The 21986-nt window shown below is 40.4% G+C and overlaps 2 protein-coding genes across 3 annotated transcripts in view; both read right to left on the reverse strand.

The window, feature by feature from the left end:
* Positions 1–1595: 1595 nt before the first annotated feature.
* LOC108875567 (serine protease HTRA3) lies at positions 1596–8934 on the reverse strand. Of its 2 annotated transcripts, XM_018664567.2 has the most exons (10): positions 6672–7843; positions 5823–5928; positions 5179–5401; positions 4467–4660; positions 4225–4258; positions 3455–3599; positions 3277–3327; positions 3116–3164; positions 2865–2960; positions 1596–2616 (listed from the first exon to the last, which is right to left on the reverse strand). In XM_018664567.2, exons 1-10 carry the CDS (start codon positions 7093–7095, stop codon positions 2448–2450), a joined length of 1491 nt encoding a protein of 496 aa, XP_018520083.1. In that variant the 5' UTR covers positions 7096–7843; the 3' UTR covers positions 1596–2447. The 2 variants fall into 2 exon arrangements, with proteins under 2 accessions (XP_018520083.1, XP_050926781.1); XM_051070824.1 differs by lacking the exons at positions 1596–2616; positions 2865–2960; positions 3116–3164; positions 3277–3327 and adding an exon at positions 8832–8934 and having other exon boundaries at positions 3465–3599; positions 4225–4660; positions 6672–7073.
* A 1275-nt stretch (positions 8935–10209) lies between these two features.
* The window catches only part of pi4k2b (phosphatidylinositol 4-kinase type 2 beta), an 11803-nt gene continuing 26 nt past the window's right edge, over positions 10210–21986 (reverse strand). Inside the window, 12 exon segments of the mRNA XM_018664566.2 lie at positions 10210–11610; positions 13018–13077; positions 13259–13392; positions 14113–14215; positions 14706–14776; positions 15188–15341; positions 16093–16224; positions 16489–16608; positions 16721–16801; positions 17435–17586; positions 21463–21706; positions 21708–21986. The exon segment at positions 21708–21986 is cut by the window's right edge and continues 26 nt beyond it. Coding sequence (XP_018520082.1) covers positions 11437–11610; positions 13018–13077; positions 13259–13392; positions 14113–14215; positions 14706–14776; positions 15188–15341; positions 16093–16224; positions 16489–16608; positions 16721–16801; positions 17435–17586; positions 21463–21706; positions 21708–21818 — 1536 coding nt within the window. The 5' untranslated portion in view covers positions 21819–21986 and the 3' untranslated portion in view covers positions 10210–11436.

Consider the following 21986-nt stretch of genomic DNA (forward strand, 5'->3'; position numbering starts at 1 on the left):
TTGGGGGCCAAGAGTTCATGTGATCATGTGATGTGATCTCCTAATTGCAGAGTGTTTTTGTTTTTTTGGTAGAGCTTGTTATTTGTCTACATAGATGTTTGCCAGACAAAGAGCTCAGAGATTGAAATATTTAAAAATAACATTTTTGAGTGTGAACAACATCTTCAGTTGGGGTTAGATGTGCACAAGAAAGAAAGCAAATAAGTCTGATCGAGAACACATTTTGATTGAAGTCCCCCAAAATGACCTAACTAAGCAAAGTTCCTGGAGACATTTTTCAGCAAATAAAAACAGCAATTTAAGTGGTAAAACCCTCATCTGCAACACATCACAAGATTTTCTTCAGCAGCATGTAGTTCCAGATGTTTAACTACGCCCTCTGCTTCAAAACGGTCCAGTCAGAAACCTCAGCTATATATAGACTGCTTCAGTGGCTATGCTTTACATATACAGTAGCCTTATAATCTGGATCTGAACAGTTGCCATGTCAGGAGCAAATTTTTATACCCAACACGCCATCTACTGGCCTGTTTGGGAATCATAAATGATATTTAATTTAAACCAGACTTGACACCATTTGGCCTCTAGATGGTGATACATTCATTGGTCGGTGGCTTGAAAACGGTCTCAGCTCATCCACAAAATAACCATGAGGACCTTGTAGGGAGTGTACTGTATATGCTGCACATCAGATTAATGTATTTGCAGTAGTTGTATCCTATAGAGATTATATTATAGATTCCTGATGACATCTGGATGTAGGTTAATGTTTTATCAAAAGCAAAAGATGTTGGGATTAAGTGTGATGACCCTGTCAGAGTAATTCCCTCTGAAAGACTCCTGGGCAGAGTTTGGTCGTCAGGCATATTCAGCTCACCTGGTCCGGCTGCACTATATAAACTGGTAGCAGCCAGTCTTCCTCTCTCTTTCCCCTCTGGCTTCCACGCTGTTTAGTTTTAGTTGTATTTTGTTAGTCTTAATGTTAGTTTCTTTTTCAATTATGTTAAATAAATATGTTTTTTAGTTATAACTTATGTGTGGTCTTCCTTCCTTTTGTCATGGCTTTTGTGCTGGGTTGTGACAAGAACCAATGACATGGCTTTAATGTGGAGCGATGTCTGTATAAGGACAAACAGCTGTGTCCTCAGCTTGCTCTGATGAAATTGTCTGGTGCTCTGCTATGACAGTATGTCTTGGCAAGACTAGAAAACACCATACACACTCAAACAACTGGGTCAGCGACACACACACACACACACACACACACACACACACACTGTAGCTGAGACTGGGAGACTGTTAAAGGAAGACTCCTACTGTGTGTTATGGTCATGATTTGGTCACTGTGGTAGTCTCTTATTACTCTCTCAGCACATTTTCCCTTTTTATCTGATTTATGTCTCACCAGCTTCTCTTTCTTTTTTCCTTTTTTTTTCTTCGTTACTTCTGTTTCTAGTATTGCAGTGTCAAAGCCAATGGTAACATGGCATGCTGTTTTTTCAAATAAGAAGGAAGGGTTGTCTGTCTGGCTTCAGTTTATGAGCTGTTACAAGTCATTCTTAAAGTAATGTCATCATTGAGTCAAGACAAATAAATAAATAAATAAATAAATGCTTTAATTCCATGACAGTGTCAGCCCAAACCACCAACAACATAGTTTTTTCAAGTCAACAATGCACAACTGCATGTTATTTTATTTACCAAGCTGAGTTTTGTCATTAGTTTCAGGCTACATTTGGATTATCTGAAACACCAGTAAAGCAGTCCCACAAGGATTTTCTGTCCTTAACTTCAAGGTTCAGAAAATGTTATGCATGAGGATTTCCATAACCAAAACAGGAGAGGATAAAAGTGACTTTTCCGGTAACAGGACTTTGCTCAGTGTGTGTGTGTGTACTCTGTGTGTCTATGTGTTGGCTCAGGCCTGTTTAAATTAGGAAAATATCTTTCCAAGTTGGAGAGGAGGGAGGTGGGATGAGAAGACATAAACAAAGGAGCTGAACCCACCGCCTGTGCAGATGGACAACAGCTGCTGAGCGAACTGGACAGACAAATACCCACTGTGCAGATCCTTCTTTGGAGACTTTATTCTGAAACTCTATGAGCCTCCCTCAATGTACAGTGCAATACATTTTCTCTGCAGTATTTTGAGTACCGTGGCAACTGCAAATAACACACAAAGTCTGTGATAAAACCCGCCCAAAAATCTTCATTCAGAAAAATCCATCAAACTAATTATACTTCAGACCAGTACAAGTTGACATGATATGCTCTGTTTTCTTGTTTTAATTATAAATAATTAGAAATAAGAGCTGAAAAATTTCACATCAGTTCATATTTCTATAGCTTATTCATAACTCCTTACAGTAGATTGCCCACGGCCAAAGGAAATCTTAATGCCTTAATGCCGTTTGTTTAAACTTAGAACAAATGAACTGTTTTATTGTTTAATGTACTATAACCTGAGGGTGGATGTAGAACAGTAAGTCATCATTGCCCCGGCGAATCTCCAGCAGGAGCGGCTGGTCACCTTGCAACACTTCATGTATGTCTTCAGAGGTCTCGACTGGCTGTCCATTAAGCTTCACTATTACATCACCTTCCTTAATCCCTCCACTAAAGCACACAAGAAAGAAACAGTCAGTGATTTGGTTCAGGGGTGTCTGAGATGCAACAGGAATCTAATGTCCACAAATAATAAATTACATTATGGATATGGATATTAAAGCAGTTGAAAGAGCACCAAAGTCTGGCTGATGACTGCTACTTTAAGGAACCTTGATGTGATTTCTTCATTGCTGTGTGTGTGTGTGTGTGCGTGTGTGTGTGTGTGCTTGGGCATTTGCACATGTGTGTGAACATACTTTTCTGCTGCAGTGTTAGGTATGACCTGTTGCACCAACACTCCACTGCTGACATCAGGAAAGTCTGAGTTATGACGTTTTAGCTCTGCTACGAGACTGTAAAACAAAAAAATACAACCATACTAATGAGAAAATACGACAACGAGTAACAAGTCCATCATCATTTAACAACATGCCAAATCACATTTGTGCTCAGTATTTACTCAGGAAACTTATGAGCTAATGTGTCAAAGTCTGTTATTACAACTCACTCTTTGGTGATGGCGAGCATCCTGATGCCTAAAAAACGGCGCTTCTCATCTGAAAACAGCACAAAAGCAGCATCTTCAAGAAAGCTAGCACAGCACTTCATACATGTAAACAGCCATGAAAATGCAAGTATGTGCAACACTTATGTATTGGTAGCTCTCACCTGCATCAGACTGGGGTTCCTCTCTAAGTTTTCTTTGCAGGTTTGTCTTTCCTGTAACAAGAAGAATGAGATTTACTGAGAAATACAAGGCATTACTACTTTAAAGGAGGTACATTTCTACAGGTATTAAGATCTCAGACATTAAAAAACTCAGATTCCATTTACTGTTTGTTTTCACCTTTGTGCTGTTCAAGCTTTGACCCCTGACCTTTGCTGTGTTTGGCTTGTGACTCTGTGAGGAAACGGCTGATCCTGTCTGAGGGTATGGCAAAGGAGATCCCTGCTGTCACTTTAAGAGTGTTGATGCCTATCACCTCCCCATCCTGAAAAAAATAAAATAAACAAAACATACACACACACACAAACACCATCAAAGACCAAAACTATGGCAGAATTTGAGGAAAATTTGTTAAATCACTGAGTAGCTTAACAAATCCAAGTAGTGGGCTTTGACTAATTACATTTTAATGCAAACTATTATGGATGAACAGCATGTTTTTATTTTAACGTGTTTTTTAACATGTTTGTTTTTGTTATTTATAGTACCAATAAAAGTAAATGTAACTGTGCTAATAACAGGAAGAAGATGAGCAGAAGTTGGAGTCGTGTGACAGCAGTTGCCTCTAATGATATACATTTTTGATTTTTATTTTGTTTGTCTCTTTCAAATGACGTGTGTATACATTTTCAGCACAATTTGTTGGCAGATTTATAATCTTGGGGTCAGAAGCCCATGTTGAGTCTCCTGATGAGCAAACAGCTAATCCCATGTGTTGTGCATATTTTAACTGATTTATTTCATTATGTTTGTCTCAACTTAACACATCAACCTGACAATTTTCTGATGAATTGGATCATTAACTTTTTACATACTGCAACAATGAGGACTTTTGACAGTTTTATTGAATAATCCCTCACAGTCACACAGGTCATCACGACAGGACTCACCAAGTTAACTAGAGGTCCTCCGGAATTCCCGATACTTCACACAGATCAGAGAAATGTGAGACAGAAACATATCAGTTACATGAACATATACAACAAGAGCAGCATGAAAAAATCTACATGTGCATCTGTCCTGAAAAAAAGAAGTAATCACGCCATAAGCAGGCCACACGACTGTGTGTATATGCATGAGTGTGTTTGTGCATGAGTGTGTGTGTGTGTGTGTGTGTGTCTTTGAGCTCACATTAATAATAGCATCAGTCTGGATGTAGTCCATGTCTGAGTCTTTGATGCCCAGCTCCTTGCCGTCTCTCTGCGCTGTGCTGACAATGCCGGTGGTGACAGTGTTCTGCAGAGCGAAGGGGCTGCCAATGGCGACCACAAACTCCCCTGGCCTCAGATCAGCAGAACGGCCCAGAGTCAGCACAGGAAGCCTCTTCTGCTCCCACAGACCAAAATACCAGCCCACATGAGGAAACATCGATATGAGATATGTTAGGTAAGGACATGTTAGCTACGTTAGACAGAGAGAAAAATACATATTAGGAATGGAAAAATTACTTTGGAGGAGAGACTGACAGAAAGGAAGGAGAATTAAAAGCTTACAAAACTGTCTACTATTTCAGCTATTTGAGATATGGGTGTGAGAATACACACATCAGCGCTGTGTCTGTGAGTCACAGAGCTGGTGTTTATGAAAGTGTTCCCGCTAGCCTTATGAATATCTAGCAGAAAACTGTCAAAACTTGGCACAGAAACACATAAGGATGTGGGCTCTTATGCGATAGCACAGAGAGGTTTCTGTATATGACAGCATGACGGTCAAAGTCGAAAATGTCTGGAAAATTACATTTCTTCACAGCACTTCTATTTGAAAAAGGAGAAAAGAGATTTATTTTAAATGCTTGAATTGCAGATGAAAAATAAAGGAGCCTGTCTCAGTGTTTGTTCTCTCACCTGAGGATTGACCTTGATTGTGGCGATGTCTGCCTTCCTGTCTACATCTCTGACCACAGCCTCGTATGCATCACCATCATGGAGCTGAACACGCAGCTGGGGCCTCCCTGTCACTGTGGCAGCTGTAGTTATCACATGAGCGTTGGTCACAATCACACCTGTGTGGGTCACAACAAAACCTGAACCACTGGAGAGACGCATGTGACGACCAAACAGAGGATGTCTGGAGAGAAAAAAAAGACAGAGACTGATAAAGAGGCAAACAATTGTAAAAATGTGTTTTGATCTGAGCCACATCATTTTCTGGTTGTCCTGTGTGGCAGCAAGGTTTAAATTTGAAGACTTCTACACCCTGAAGCCATGGAACCAAGCAATTCTGAATGCCTTGGATAGAAAGTTTCCATCCATATCTCAGTGTGCACTTAAGATTTTCCACAACAGAATAAACCATAACAAAGAAAACAAATCATACAGTTTTTCATTTCACAGAAGGAGGCAAAGCTTTCTGTTCTGCTCTTTATCTGCTAAGACTGGTGTGTCTCTTACACGGCAATCCCTCCCAGAGTGGAAATTCAATGGCAGACAAGGATAAAAGAAATAGCTCTCTCTACACAAACGCACACTTACATACACACATGCCACACCTTACGAACAGCTCGATGTGGACAACAGCAGGGGCTATTTTCTCCACTACGTCAGCGATGAAGTTGAACTTGTAGCGAGGACTGCTGGGATGGACCACAGAAAAACCTATACTGACATGAAGAACCCACTGCATTAATACAGACAAACAGACACATTGATATCAGTCACACTGGGGACAATTCAGCTACTTGCATTAGTTCCCTGAAGACTTACCATAACCCTAATTATAAGCACTAATTGCCTAGTCCTAACCCTAATCCTAACCTTAACCACTGTGTAGTCCCCCAAAGTATCCTCTGACACACACACACATAAAACTTCCTCACTAAATCACAATCAATCCCATAGCCATTTATGGGACATTAGAGGACCAGAGCAATGTATGGGAAGGTTCCAAGTAGGATTATTGATAAACTTAGGAAGGGAAATTTCAACTAGCTTTTATTCTTTATAGCTGTGTTAATAGTCAATTATTCAAAATGATCCACAAACTCAGATTATGTTGAAACAGCAAACAGCAATTCCAGATATCAAATCAAATCAAAGTTAGGCATGGATTCAAAATGATATTGTACAATCACTACAGCAAAAATACAGTGTAAGCTAAGACAGAGCCATTCCTTTGATTACTTTTGCTTTAATTTGATTAGATGGTAGCACTGTGCATTAAAACTGTTTATGTGCAGTTTAAGTCTGTAAAAACCAACTACAGCACTATAAAAGATTTTAATGACCCTTTTCTGAATTCATATGATTGTACATATCAACCCAAACTTCATCCTGCACTATGAAGATCAAGAAAAGCTTCATTTCCTCCACCCTCCCCTGCCCAGCTGAAGCAGCCCTACCTGCGCCTGAAGATGAACAGGGTCCTTTGTGCGCTTGGCTAACCTCTGGTCTTCCCTTCTGCTGAGCTTTACGGCTGGCTGCCCTCATCTTACACACATTACCGTAAGTTTTCCCGTCGCTTCCGCACACTTCATGCTCCATCTTACACCGGCAGACCCCCCTGGAGCCTCGGTGCCTCCCCGCGGAGAGCAGCCTGCACTCCAGGCCATCCCCGCAGGGCAGGTCGTTTTTGCGGCCGCAGGGGTCTCCCTCGCGCGGTGAACACACCAGGCAGCAGTTACACCGGTCTGGGACGTATCCGCCGGGACAGCTGGGGCTCGGACATGAGCTCACGTCGCACCGGGAGGCGCACTGATCAGAGCGCGCGGCTCCGGTGAGGTCGTGCGTAAAGAGAAACGCCGCTGCGAGTAAAAGTAACTGCATCGTGATGAAAGTTGGCAACACCAGCAAGCTCGCACAAAAGTGATTTATTCCTTATATCATTATAATAAATACTTTCCTTCCAAACATCCAATCGCCTGGTTGTTTCTTTGTGTTTAAAGTAAATACACTCTGCTAACTACTTCACCCCTAAGGTCTATGATGCTGTTTGGAAAACGCTTGGATCTATATGGAACCCGTTCTCTAGGCTCTGTGTAGATTTACTCCGGACAGTCAGTGCCTGCAGATTTAAGCAGCCTTGTGTCTGAGTATCAGTTAGTTTTGAGAACCCACTCATGAACTCATGATGCCGCCGTAATGATGAGCACCATCTAGTGGGGAGACGTTGCAAAGAACAGCCTTTCAGTAAAGAAAGAGGGGTGAACTGTTACACGTGATCTTCTATATCAAGCTCATGTTACTGTACTGAATAGGGGAATGTGGACAATAGGGTCACAAGAACATATGATTTAATTTCAGCCTTTGTCAGAGCAAGACAAGACCTGTGTCTCAAAATACATATACATTATACATATAAATTAGATGTTCTTGAAATCAATTGTTCTTAGAATAAGGAACTAAAATATGTTTTCTTTTACTCTCCCTACGTTCTCTTGTATGTGTGTTTTTCTTTTTCTTCTTCTTTTTAACAGTAACCTGAAGTTAATGGGTTTGTATAGATAGAATCAGACCAACTCAAAGAGAGTAATACATAATAAATAGCTCTATAAATCAATCTATTTTCAATATTTAAAAGAATTCATCACCACATTCAATCACACCTGTACACCTAACATTGCTACAGTGTCATCATGAATGTTTTTGAGTTGTATACACGTACATAATTGAATCAATTAAACTACATACCTGGTTTTTTTTTTTACTTGCGTTTTTACATTCACCGATGTAACAAGCAGTGTACGGCATTGACTGTACGTTATGTGCCTGTGGGTATAGGGACATTTTTCCACATGAGGGCAGTGTTAGGCAAGACTATGCGCCACCCTACTCTGCTGACGCATACAATGGTAATATTGCAGCATGTCTTTTCATATTTTACTTCCCTTCCCTAAACGGGTGAGTGTGTGTGGTCACACTTTTCAGTCATATCTCGCTTCTACGACTATGTCATGGTTGGGGAGCAGCAGACTGTAGAGGAAGGATGTGGGCATGTGTTGGTGCATGTGTTACACTTGCACATGCGTGTAGAGATATGAACATGAGGACAGTTAATAATGCACGTGTTTGTGTCCACATACCAACATCTGCTCTTTACTGCCTCCATATGAATATCAAGTCTAACCTGCAGTGCAAGGTGTATGTGGATTTACATTACAACTGTGATGTGTTTTTAACCTGGAAAAGGCTTTTAGTGGCGATGATACTGCTTCCAATGATTTGAACATTGTTCCTGAAATCGTCAGGTTCAGGAGCAGCAAATAGTCAGTTGACCAGTCAAACAGCAACACTTCTGGCTATCAGTAAATACCCCCCCCCCACACACACACACAACCCTGCGGCTAGTCATCATTACTCCTCATTCTATCTGAAAATGGCCTATTTTTTATGTAATGGCTAACTTTAGCTTAGCCAACCAGCTGGCTAGTGTTTCCTTAAAAACGTTGAAGGCTGAGCTCGCGCTGAATCCCACATTTGTCTAGGTTCAAAACACGACTTAACACAAACTGAAATAATAAACATTTACGCAGTCATTCACACAACTAAAACAACGTCCTCACCAAAGAGCGGGTTGTGTGGCCTCACGCCGGCGCTGCGGCGGGCTGGTGTCTGCGTCAGGCCTGAACACTGGGACATTAGCCGATAGATTGTCACCTATGCTTAGTTGCCATAGAGAAATTTGACGTGGACTAACAAATGATATGTAGAAACACTGTATAATTAAATTATCTGTACCTTTGATTTACGATTAAACTACTCCGCCTGGGGTTGCCTCGTGCTCTCTGACAAGTCTCTGGCTAACTTTATTTAAGTGCGTGTAAACCAGGAGGACAAACGGTCAGGTTAGGTTGAGGTTTATTTAATGTTTTAGACTATTTACTTAGGTATTATGGCGCGGATGGGCTGTTGCATGGATGTATTGGCTGTATCTCCTCGGCGTCCGCCACCAACTGCTCGGTTCAAACCGCCTAATGCAACACAATCCGATTATCAACAGTAACAACGGTGACAAGCTTTATCTACAGTCAGAACAGTTTACCTGTCATTTTACACTACTGTATGTTACTGTGGAAAATACTGTCAGCTACCTGATTCATTGCAATATTCAGTTAAATTTTGTAAAGTAACAGAACAATAAATAATTGACTATTATTATATATTATTGTAATATTATTATCATTTAAAAATGTTACAATCAAATGTGGTACATCAAGGACATTTGTTACAGAGTAATCAAATATAGTCAAACAAAAGTGGCAAACATTCAGTTGTTCCAAATGGGGGATTACTCTGTATAATAAAGTGAATATTGGTAAATTTTAAAGCAAATCAGGCTCTGGGAAACTGATGGGCATTTTTCAGTAGTTTGTGACAGGTCAGGCTGAAAAACACTGATCCAAAATGTACACCAATCAGAAAATACTGTACAGTTGTTGCAGTAATGTAGTTTTCATCAAATGGGATGGCTGAGTTCAAGATCCAACAGGCATACATTAAGTACTGGCCTCTTTCAGTTTTGATCTGTTTACAATATTTTTTGCTGATGACAATCACATCATGTGAAGTGAGTTTTCTTTTCTCAGTCTTATGGCTGTATGCTGCATATTAAAACAAATTAGCTCAGTACATAATTCAAGTGGCTCATTTTTTAACACAGAGAGGCATTAGTTACCATCATCAGTTAATCATTTAGTCTTCAGGTTTAATGGCTCTCTCACAGGTGTACGGAAACTCTTGTCTCACCCATGTCATCTTAGCTCTGCTGAGCACACCTTTGTCAATACTGTTAAACAACTGTAAACGTACACAGTTGTAGTACTCTTATATGTATCATGTTGTTTCCTCTGCACTTATTTAAAATTTTAATTTCACATGCTTTTATCCTTCAGGCCATCAATGGTGGCTTTTTCTGTAATATGTACAAACCAAAACAAGGAATCAAATTTCCAAAATTTTATTTTTCATCTGTTAAATATACAACTTTTCTCATACAATCATTGAGTTGGAATAAAAATTTCAAGATGCATACATAAGAAAACACAACGGCATCAAGCAAGTGTGAAATATTGTCTGTCTTGTTTTTCCTCTTCATATCATGTATAATAAAGGGGAGGGACGAGCTGCCATCCCCATGCCACGAGGTTCAAGAGAAAGCCGCTTGCCAGCAATTAAATACATGTCAAACAACAAATACATTCATTGTTACGAGAAAAGTCTATTGACGGCATTCACTCGTATTGAAATGTTTAGGAGGAAGAATCTGTGTAGAAACTGTAAACAGATTACATTCAAGCAATGTGTTTATTCTTAGTCCTCCTCCTCCAAAAATTATTTTCAAGTTTCAACAATATTCTCTTACTGAGGCTTTTCAATGTTCCTTCCACAAACAGATTTTGGCAGTAGTGAGATTTGAAGACACTGGGTTTGTGTTTGTTCAACAGATGTGGTTTTGAAAACTAACACTGGGTGAAGAGCGGTTCAACCCAGTTATGTGGAACTAGTCAAACACTTCAGCAGTGCAAGTGCACATCTATAGTTCAATAAGTAATCATACAAGGCAAAAGCAAATATTTTTGGACTTAACATCCAAGACCAGGAGCAACATCGTCGTAGGGAAAAATTCACTTTCTGGAGAGACGTATGAGACCAGTCCTTTAGATTCCAAAACACTACTGGACCACAGATCTGTTAGTTAGTGGTTTGTAAGTGCTTGTTCTTTGGCCATTAGCCCCACTAAGAGACCTTGCAAGAGACTTCAGTAGGTACTTTGGGTGGGTAAAAAAAATCCTTCCTTTCTGCCTCCTAACAATAAACAAAGCCCACCTCTGTGGAAAAGCCGATTATCCAATCAAGTCACCATGGTAACCGCAAAGAGCCCCAAGGTCTCTAGGAGACACTGGTATGCCAATCTCTCCAGCTCCCATGATTCTCTGTGCTCTCTTCAAAATGAGGAATGGACCCGAGCCCAATTTCCTCACAAAACATTCTTCATCTCACTTTCTATCATCATGTTGTCTTCTTCATTTCTTTCTGTGCCAGGACAAATATGAGCAGTTTCCAGTGTGATATTCTCATCTTCTCCTTATTTCATCCTTCCTTGCTTCAGGACATAGAAAACGACTGCTACAGATTTTCTCCTCAGTCGTGCTCCTCATCCTTCTCTGACTACCAAGAGGTGAAGAAGGGCCGTTTGCAGTGGAAAGTTTGTGTGAAGGCATTGCCCAGTGTGACCACGCGTCCCTGGCCGCCTGAACGGCTGCGCTCCACCACCACCCGGGGCATCTGCACCAGCTGGATGGGACTCTTCCCGTCCTTCAATGCCTGAGTCAGGTTCAGTACCTGGAGATAAACCAGAGCCACATTTAAAATATAGACAGTGTGCAGTGTAAATAACAATTAAGATAAATCATGGATTTTTTTGGTTTACTGGTTGTATTCAAGAGTACTGGTGAGGTTAAGCACCATGTGAAATCTGAGACAACATCATTCAAAATGTAATACAATCTGTAGAAATTGTGTTCTATGTTTACCTGTGTGTCAATTTCATACAGGCAAATTTCAAAATAAAATAAAAATGATCATGTATGACTCATTTAAGGACATAAGACACTAAAATACATCAAAACAGTAATTAAGGGCTGCAACTAATGATTGTTTTTAATGTCAAATAATCTGGTGGTTATTTTCTTATTTACTATCACATGACATTAGAGAATGACCTGGCCTTTTTCCTTGTAAAATGATAAATGATTATCAAAATATTTGCTAACTGATTCAGTAACTAATCATTTCAGCTTTCACTGAAGGAACTGGACACAGTGCACCACAAAAAGAGACTTGTGTTATGGAAGTAATAATCTGCTGTTGTCTTCTTTTATTCCAGTATAGTCTTGCATATGCTATCACTAGGGATGTAATGGTATCGTCAATTCCATGATATTGTGATAACAAAAGTGTCTCGATACTGTCACGGACACTGTAGTTTTGTTACAGCCGCAGTGGAGCAGAGCGAAGGGAAATAAGAACTACAGAGACCACCATCCCATGCGAGCCCATCTTTGAGACTGTGGACTGTTTATGATGAGCATTTTTTAGATCTGACGTGTGGATGCATCTCATTTTCCCCCATGTTATGAAATGAGAGAGAGGAAAAAGTGACGGACAAACAAAAAACGATATGCGGACACTGCCAGACTGTGGTTACCTACACGTCAGGGAATAAGACTGGCTATTTTTATCAACTGACTTTTGCACTTTAAAAGTAATGACTTGTTTAATAAACACATTTTTATTCCAAGTCTTCATTTTCCTTTTTTAAAAAATATTGCAATAAATATTCTATTGTGGACTTGTTATCGAGGGTTTATTGTATTGTGAGATTTTGATATCGTTACTTCCTTAGCTACCACACTTTGTGGTCATTGAATAGTCATTACACATTACAGCAAGGACCAGAGAGGAAAAAGGAAAGCTGGGGAAGATGTGAGGAGCAGAGCAGAAAGGACAGGAAATGTGAGGCAGGGCAGTAGACAGGGGTTGGAGAGTGAGGGAATTAGGTTAAGACAGGTGGTGATGAGGTTACAGAGCAAACAGTGAAACTGTGACTGAAAGTGGGGCACGAGAGAGAAAGGAGAGCAAGGCAGGATATAAAAGGAAAGGATGGCAAAGAACAAAATAGAGGACACAAAGGAGAGAGACAAACTGACAAGAACAGCACAGTCAAAAATAGTTTTAAAAAAAACTCACCTGTCCCCTCATAACAGACATCTGTCTTTCAAACATAGTTTTGTCAAAGCCTTTATCCGTCTGAAGAGAAAGAAAATAACTCATGTTTTCAGGTGTCCTATGTGTCATGTTTCGTTAAATTCAAACATGCACACAATACTTTGCTGCTTGACAGCTGCTTGTTTCCATGACTATTAAAACTCTTTTGATTTTAATCTCTATGAACAGAAAAAGGGAAGAAAGGAGAAAAAGTGGCCTTTACCTTGAACATCTCATAGAGGTCTTCACAGAGGTCCTGCACAAAGTTCATGTCAGAGAGGCGGGACAGCACCAGGTCTCTGGTCTCCTGGGAAAAGGCCACCTTAGCCTGGGGGAGCCATGCCCAGTGGAATGGATCTGATGGAAGGAGATGGCGTAAAAGTACCGTTGTGTCAATATACTGTATGACATCAAACAACCTCTGCCTGCCATTACAGTGATACACCGAAGGAACAGTTCAACATAATGGAAAAATACAGAAATACACTTATTTGCTTCCTTATCAAGAGCTCATACAAGAAGACCGATACCACTCTCATATTTGTACGATAAATATGTACCTGGAGTCAGCTTACAATTAGCTTAGCTTAGCATAAAATTCTGGATTCTGTCTAAATGTCACTAACACATATTTAGTTTGTTGTTTTACGGGTTGTTTATGCTAAGCTAAGCTTGTCTTCAGTCGGCTCTAGCTTCATATTTAGACCTGACATAAGTACATTTCCTACAAATGATAATGATTTCCATAGGCCTGATTAGTCATAGCTTTAAAATAAAAAAAAAGGTTAAAAATGTTTTCTTGTTTTTCATGTAATTACAAAATATTACAATTAATAATATTATGATTGTACTTAATTAATAAAATGCTATTTCAGTATATTGTGTTCTGGTAACTTGTGATGTCCACTTGCCATTTTTTGAAGATTTGTAGACAAAATAACATAAAGATGAACTAATCCAGGATGAAAATCAATAAATGCTGTTTCCTCATTATTAGTAAGAAGGTGTTAACAGGCAAAAAACAGCAAGGATAGAGTATAAATGACAAGAAGTGAGAGAGAAAAGAGACCAACGTACAGGCTCTCCATTCATCTGGGTGTTTAAAGGGGAAGGCTAGGCCATTGTCAATCGCTGCAATCTTGATGCAGGAGTCTGGACAGTTCTCTGGCCACTCTGAATCCTACAGGGAGGAGGAAAAAAAGATCACACACCACATCAGCATTCACTGACTGAATGATTAACAACCAGTGACCAAGCTAGTTATTGATCACTGTCCAAAGAGCTGATTAATTGGACAGAAAGATGACAACATTTGCTCATTTATCAATATGTGGCAAATAATGACTGATGATAGGTAGTCAGATAGTGGTCTGGCTGTTTGAACCAGCAAGGTCACTGGGGCACTAGTTTGTTCCAGACCTGCAATATCCAAGCTATTGTGTGCTAATGCTGGCCCCTGTGTGTCCTGTGTGTGAATGAGTGTCAGAGCATAAAGTACGCAGGTGTGTGTGTGCATGTTTGCCTATGCTTTTGTGTATGTGTGCATCTATGGGATACTAACAGAAACTCAAAATCATTCCCCTTGCAAACCCATAATAACATGAGCTGCGTCCTACTGTGAAAATGTGTCAACATTCTAGCAGCTCAAGCATGTGTGGGTTTAACCTCACCTTTTGTCCGTCTCCTTCTCCACCTTCTCCTGGCTTCTCATACTTGATCAACCAGTTGTCATTCCCACGATCTGAGGAGCAAGACAAAAAGGAAATGGAGGTAAAAAAAAGTGTAGAGTAAGTTTTCATATGCGGATATGACGCTGAGGATAGAGAGGGAGCATGATCTACAGCCTTCAGAATTATTGGTCATAATGACAAGTGCAAATGCAGTTCAACACACACTAAAAAAACTTCCTAACAGGCTGACACTATCAACAATGGACTGTGATATGCCAAAGACTGCTGGTGACAATGACAACAAATGTGACAAGACACTTGAATAACACACAGAATAATTTTAGTTAAATATGATGAATGGCTTTCTTAATCCAAGTCAATGCAAGTAAAAGGAACTGAAGTTGACTGATGGGTTGTAATGCAATGCTGTGTTTAAGTTCAGTAAAGACTGTGTTAAAATGTCAACAGAGGCACACCCTTACCGGTGTTTCGGATAACATAGTCCAACACTACCAGCCGCTCAAACTGCGACTGCAGCTGCTTCCTGATGTTCTCTGGCAGCGGTTCTGCCTCAAAGCGCCGCAGCCAGTAGTCTGCTTCACGGTAACCCTCCACAAATAGCTGAAACGAGCCCACCTGGAAACACACACACCAGAAACATCACACACATGTAAGCCACCATTGTGCTCTAATGTTCAGTGCTGTTTATATGGTAATAATGTGGTGTGGTACAATGACGTAACATGTAAAATTGTGATGTAGATAGGGTAAAATGTCCGCAGAGCATGACAGTTGAAATATGAAGCCAACTTCCTCATAATTACCCTTTAACAACATCTCACATGTACACAGATATATATCACCCAGAGGACTGACTCAGATGAGGAACAGGCAGCTTCACAATGCATTGTTATACAGGTTTTAGATTACATGCTAAAACTGGCACTAGAGATGAATACAGTACACCATACAGAGATAAGAATACCCATTCAGTGTTTGAAAGACCTGAAAAATAAACCCAATTTAAAGCAGGGATGACATTTATGCTTCCTCTGACCTATTTATTTGAATAAACCTGTCTTTTCAGGGAACACAAGAACAGACAGTGTGACATGATTCCTTTTACTGTCCTCTGCCAGGGCTGCATCAGCAGCTATTCTGAGCCATCACTGAAACGACAACTCCTTCACTTCATAATGTTGAGACAGCAGACCACGTAAATGTAAAACACAACATTTTAGACACTACAGAAACTGAATTATTCATAGAATATATTAGTATTTATTGGAATTACACCGTTTGTATGGTCCTTCTCAAAATGCCGCCTGTGCTTATACCACCAAGGTTGGTGGCATTAGATCCTGAAAGAGGTACCAGTCTCTGTTACCTTGGGTGGCAGTCCCACTCTGTGGAAGCGTCGTCCCACCTTGGGAACTTTCTCTAAGGCGTACTTCTTCCCCCTGGACTTTGCTCTGTCGATGGCGCTATAATGGAAGGTCTCACTAGCCAAATACACCACCTGATAAAAAGGAGGATGCTCCGTTAACACTATTTCAGTTGTACTTTGTGACCACTGCTGAATATTTTTCTTCCACAGCTAGAAATGTGTAAAATAAAAATAAAAATCTAATCACACCTGCATCCAGGTTCATTCAAGTGTTCATTGAACTTGACTACATTTACATAAACTCACAAAGCTGTTAAATTTCAGGTAGGGTCTGAATGCACGCTGTAACTTAAAAAACTTTCAAATGCAATAACGTGCAGGCTCTCTGAGCCCCACCTTGGTTTTTGGCACCACTCCCAGGCCAAGCTTGGTATCAACCAGTGAGGCAGCAGCCTCTGAGAGGTAACCCTGGTTAGGCAACAAGCAGCCTCGGCCAAAACAGCATGGACAGCACAGCTAATGAGAAAGGGAAAGAGAAAGAACAACCACAAAACCTTGAGAAGGCTGTTTTAAAAAAAAATCTGGTTCAAATTGTTTACAGACAGATAAAATGTGTGTGACAGTGTACCTTGTGAAAATATTTGGTCCATTTGGGGTTCAGGTGACCATAAGGCTCCTCTGACTTTGGTTTAAAAACACCAATGATTTTCTGTAGCAGGAAAAGAGAATGAGGAAATGCAATTTGTCAAATATCTGGTACATGGCTGATCATGGAAAAATACAGCACAGTCATTTACCCAAGTTTACTCTAGATATATAGTACTTTTACATTTCATGGGACCTGTAAATACACGATGAACAATCCACAGAAAAGAACTATAACATCATCAGCAACAAATGTAAAGTGACAGAGATCATGCTAACAAGGTAGAGATCGATATGCTTTCCCTGCAGTGTGTGTTAAACCTCTTAATGTGATGCTAATCATGCATGCTTGCTATCTGTTATCGACATGAGCATCACTGGTTGCATTATTCAGTGAGTCTCTGCTGTAGATTCCTCCTCCTCTGTATTTCTCAACTCCTCACTTCCTTCCTTCACTCCTTTCAGCTGTTTGACTGTGCTCAAGAGCAATGCAGAGCCACCTCATGAACAGCTTACAGTAAACTAAGTGTCATAAAGCTAGGACACTTAATCACCAGTTCAGAAACCTGAACTAGATGGATATAGGATATAATAGGAAATAGGATTGGGTATGCAGTAAACTTTGAGGAAAGCACTCTTGTCTGTTCCTTCCCCCTGCTTGTCATTTATCATTACTGCTCCTCTATCCTCAGCTCACCCCTTTTGGGTCTTTGACAAAGTAGCTCCCACTGGAACCCTGTGAGATTCTTTCTGGAAAGACGCCATTCTCGATAGCTTGTTCCGCCCTTTGGATAATATCTGCAAACTCAGGATCGTCAGGGAAATGGTTGAAGTCCCCACTGTTAGTGCCTAGAATTTGAACAAGATAAGAATATTAAAATTCTTATTTACCGTGTGGGCAGTCAGACTGCTCTACAGTAAAATAGCAATGGCTATTCTTAAAGAATGGAACAATGATACTGCACCATCAGACCACTTCCAAAATATAGTGTTAAATTAATGTCATGTTGGTAAAACATTTTGGACAACCTCAAAGCACTATGAGGAAAGACTGTAGAAATTCTTAGATCATAAGCTTCACTGACAAACTATTACAGGAACAGTCATAACAATCTTATTGGTAATATTTTTATATACATAATGTATGATGAAACATAAACATTAAAAAACATAAAAAGAAAAAACAGGGAAAAATAGATAATTTAATAATTTAAACTCCCAGTCAGAGATCATTGTAGATGGTCCCATCACCTGAACCATTTCATCATGGTTCCTGTCAGCTGTGTCATAGCATATAATGACGAGAGAATGAAGAATACTGAAAAACATTCAACTGATCTGGATCATCTTTGTAAAAACCTAATTTTAAGTAAAAAGATGATACTGCACAATAAAACATTTTGAAAGTGAAGTTGAAAAGCAAATTTGTTTTAAGTGCAAAATTCACTGAAAATAAAAACAAATCTAAAGAATGTATATTTCTATGTTTGTAAGCTTATCTACATCTTTCCATCTCCTGTTTCTCCTCATATTACCTATTCTACTGTTTTATATCATGCACACAGTTTGTATGTGAGAGGCAACTGGAGACATCCACCCATCCTCTAACTTATCATGAGAGGCTGGAACTGTTCCCAGCACTTACTGGGTGAGAGGTGGGATTAAACAGGTGGCTAGTCTATCACAAGACTAACACACACAGAAACACGTTTACGGGCAATTTAGAATCATAGATTCACCAAACCCAAGCATGTCTTTGGACTGTGGCTTGAAACCCACAGTCGTGCTGTGAGGCAACAAGGCTGAGAGAAGGCTTGCCGTGACTCTGCCACTGGTTGGGAAATTGTATTTTTTGTTGTGAATCTAAATATCTAGATGTGACAAATTTGGCGTGTTAATTATTCCTGTGATGAAGACCCAGTCATATGACATGACACATTCTATCTTCTCCTCCTCACACAAGGCAGAACTGTCAGCTGACAGAAATGCTCCATATGCTCTGTATCAGTCACACTAAAGTCACAGTGGGATGCAGGGAGAGATGAAGGGACAGACACTGGGGGGGTGGACAAAGGGACGGGAGGACAGTTAACGTGCCATTTGTCACAGAGAGATAAGGAGAAACAAAGATAGCTTTGAAGCTAATTCACTTGAAGGGGGTGCAGAGAGAAGTAAATTAAAAAGAACAAAGGAGAGAATAGAAGGATGAAGATATGCAAATACTACATTAGGGATCAGGATTTTTTTTTAAAGCGCTAGATACTTGACAGGGTTTTGTTGGTCATGTGGACTACCTAAGGGAAAATTTCTTCACATACAGGTGTTACAGAGACAAATTCACACTGAATTTTTTACTTCACTGGGGGTCTCTGATGTTATTCCAGCTGCAGTGTTTGTTCCCATATTGGGTGGCTTGCATCTTCAAGGATGTTGAAGCTGACTGCAATTCAAAAACAGCTCCATTTTGACTTTAATTTGAGAATAATATGGTGTCATCACAGACCGGTAGATGTGTGATGAAGGCTTGCAGGCTGCTTCTGATTTACAGCACAGTTTTCTCTGTGTGTGGAAGGCAGTGTTGACACAATATTTTATCTTCATTATTTACATTCTAACAATAAATTTACTGTTTATTCAGCTATCATGAAGGATGTATGCTTGCATTGGATTGTACAGTTGATGAAAGTCTATGATAATGTCATTGTGTGTAGGAGGCAGAAATATCTCTCTGTCTCTCCCTTACCATTATACTCATCCTGCAGACAGCCAGAGTGAAAGTAAATACACATGCATACTTCCTCTCTCCCAAACTCCCTCTTCATCAACATCATGCACTGCACTGGACTACAGAGTGTTTGTATGTCTGTTTGCACAGTGGCCTTATCCATATTTAATGTCCGTCTCTCAGAGCCCTTGGTCAGTTAATGGGCCCAGCAGAGCTCTTTCACTGAGGGAGTGCAGCCCGATCAGAGCTCTAGAGACCTGCTGACCTAGCAGTGCACACAGTGTGTGAGATGTCTCAACACTGCATTCTGAAAAGGGCCAAGATATGTGGCTACACTGAAACACAACTTTATATTGATATCATTATAAGCTCATGTCCTTGATGCATCAGTGCTACTTGATACCAACTGCAAATCTTTCACCTTGTTTACACAGTTACATGATTAAATGTTTCAGTGTATTTAAATGTATGCAATTGCATTAATCAAGATTAAATGGGTATTGCGTAACCTTAAATCAGATAAATAAACACTGCTTGCTGCTTCCGGCAACTATGGACTCAGGTGAAAGAAGGCTGCAAAAATGGTTGAACAGTTGAATGCAGGTTAGTGGTTGGATGCATGTAAATTTTTACCACTGGCCTGTAAAACCTCACATTACATTCAGGCCATGGTCCGAGAGATATGCTTGCTTGGTAGAATTTTTTTGCCACAATTTACAATATATTGGAATTACATTTTATGTCATACAAAGCAATGCAGTGCAATGGCTCTTAGGACTACCTGTGTGACTCCTAATTTGCAATACAGACTGTGTTGTAATTCTAGATCCCAACACTATTATTCTAAAAGGCCACATGAAATGGGACACTAACACCTGCAATTTCAGGCTCAGCGTGTCTACCTGTGGCCCAGTTTTTTGGCCCTGATAGAACATGGATGAAAAACAGATCTCTACAGGAGAAAGACACAGATCAATAGAAGTGAAAATACTAGGAAACAAATGGAAAAGAATTATGCTGCAGGGAAAAAAAGGTGGGCGGTATGAGGGGGAGTGGTGTTAAATCCAATTAGCAGTAAAGTCAGGATATGTGCTGCTTCCATGGTGACAAGATCACCTTTTCTTTGTTTTCTGCTATACCAACCCTTTCTTTTTATAGTCCAAAATAAATCCAGTGCTGTGAATATTTATGAGTGACGACAGATACGCAACACAAACAACACAATGGAAAAAAATAGATAATGTGCTAGTCTATACGAGTCTTTAGCTACACAGGAAGGACATCTGCCTAAAAACCTTAACACCTGGTGTATAGGTACTGGCAGTAATATGGGAAATGTAAAGAAATGACACAGTTACCATAGGTATGACCAATAGGACTTTAAGGTGAGGACATTTTAAAGTTGGTTACACTATAAACTGTACTCGTGGCAAGACTTGTTGTGTTGAGGTCACCAGGTAAAAGTGCCAGCTCATATCATCCACATGCGTGATAATAGTTAGCTATTACATCAGCAGACTGGAATACACGCACATATACACACCACAGGCTACACAGGCAAGGTTACAAACTTCATCTCAGTGTAAACACAAACCAAATACCTTCAATGTGACATGACTGTATTGACAGATTTCATCCATCCACAAAGATTTTTTCAGAAATCTTTTCAGTTATACCAAGGCAACGGGTCATTGCTTTTTCTCCTGTCATGATCCAAAGTTTTGGTTCCCGAATCAGGCAGGGGGTCCCAGAGGGAGGCATAGTGAAATGCTTAGCACTCCGCAGAAGACTTACATAACAGCACAATTTTTAACCACGTTGCAGTCATTGTGTTATCTCTACACCTACCAATAATCAGCCGGTGTTATTCTGCACTGAAGCATATGCGACTAAAACAAAGATATATCCTCACTGAGACATTGCTTCCCTGACCTAACCGCTTACTCATTCATCAGTAGTTCGATAAGAGGATTTCGAAGGCCTTGATCAAAAACAATTACCTGGGGAGGCCAAGGTGTCTTTATCCGACGACGAGCTGTGTCTGTTCCGCCTACTCCGCTTCTCTCGCGCACCCCGCGGAGACGTCGAGCCTCCTGCTAAGCAAGGTAACAACAGCGCCTCTTCGCCTGAGCCGTCCGTCTCCAGCTCGGTCAGGACGCTTTCACAGGAGTCCGAAATGCGAACGGCGACTCCGGGGTTCGCCACGTGCCCCAAACCTGTCCGGTTTTTGTCAAATAATACCTTTGGATGGGTCTGTGGAGTGAAAGTTAGACTCCAGCACGGACACCGCTGTTGCTCCGGTGTCCTGCGCGGGTTCGCTGGTCTCTGTCTCTGTCGGGTCGCATTCTGACATCATTGTCGCTTGGTTTTTAATACATACAATTTCAGTAAATAACACCGGCTTTCCCTCAAGTTGTCAGCCTTCCATTTCAAAGACGCCCGAGTACATAAACCCTAAATAAATTATTCGAAAGCAGCTGCTTTCTCTCACCGATATGTACACATAATCCTTCAAGCTCGTCTG

The sequence above is a fragment of the Lates calcarifer genome, linkage group LG5 (genome assembly GCF_001640805.2).
Source record: "Lates calcarifer isolate ASB-BC8 linkage group LG5, TLL_Latcal_v3, whole genome shotgun sequence".
NCBI classification, from domain to species: domain Eukaryota; kingdom Metazoa; phylum Chordata; class Actinopteri; family Centropomidae; genus Lates; species Lates calcarifer.

What these genes read in the sequence shown, in the direction of transcription:
- LOC108875567 (XM_018664567.2), bottom strand. Translation starts at nt 7,095, where the DNA reads ATGCAGTTACTTTTACTCGCAGCGGCGTTTCTCTTTACGCACGACCTC. An exon ending in CAGACTGATGCTATTATTAA is followed by an intron (nt 4,259 to 4,466) that starts TGTGAGCTCAAA and finishes ATCTGTGTGAAG; the next exon opens with TATCGGGAATTCCGGAGGAC. An exon ending in GAGGACCTCTAGTTAACTTG is followed by an intron (nt 3,600 to 4,224) that starts GTGAGTCCTGTC and finishes TATTTTTTTCAG; the next exon opens with GATGGGGAGGTGATAGGCAT.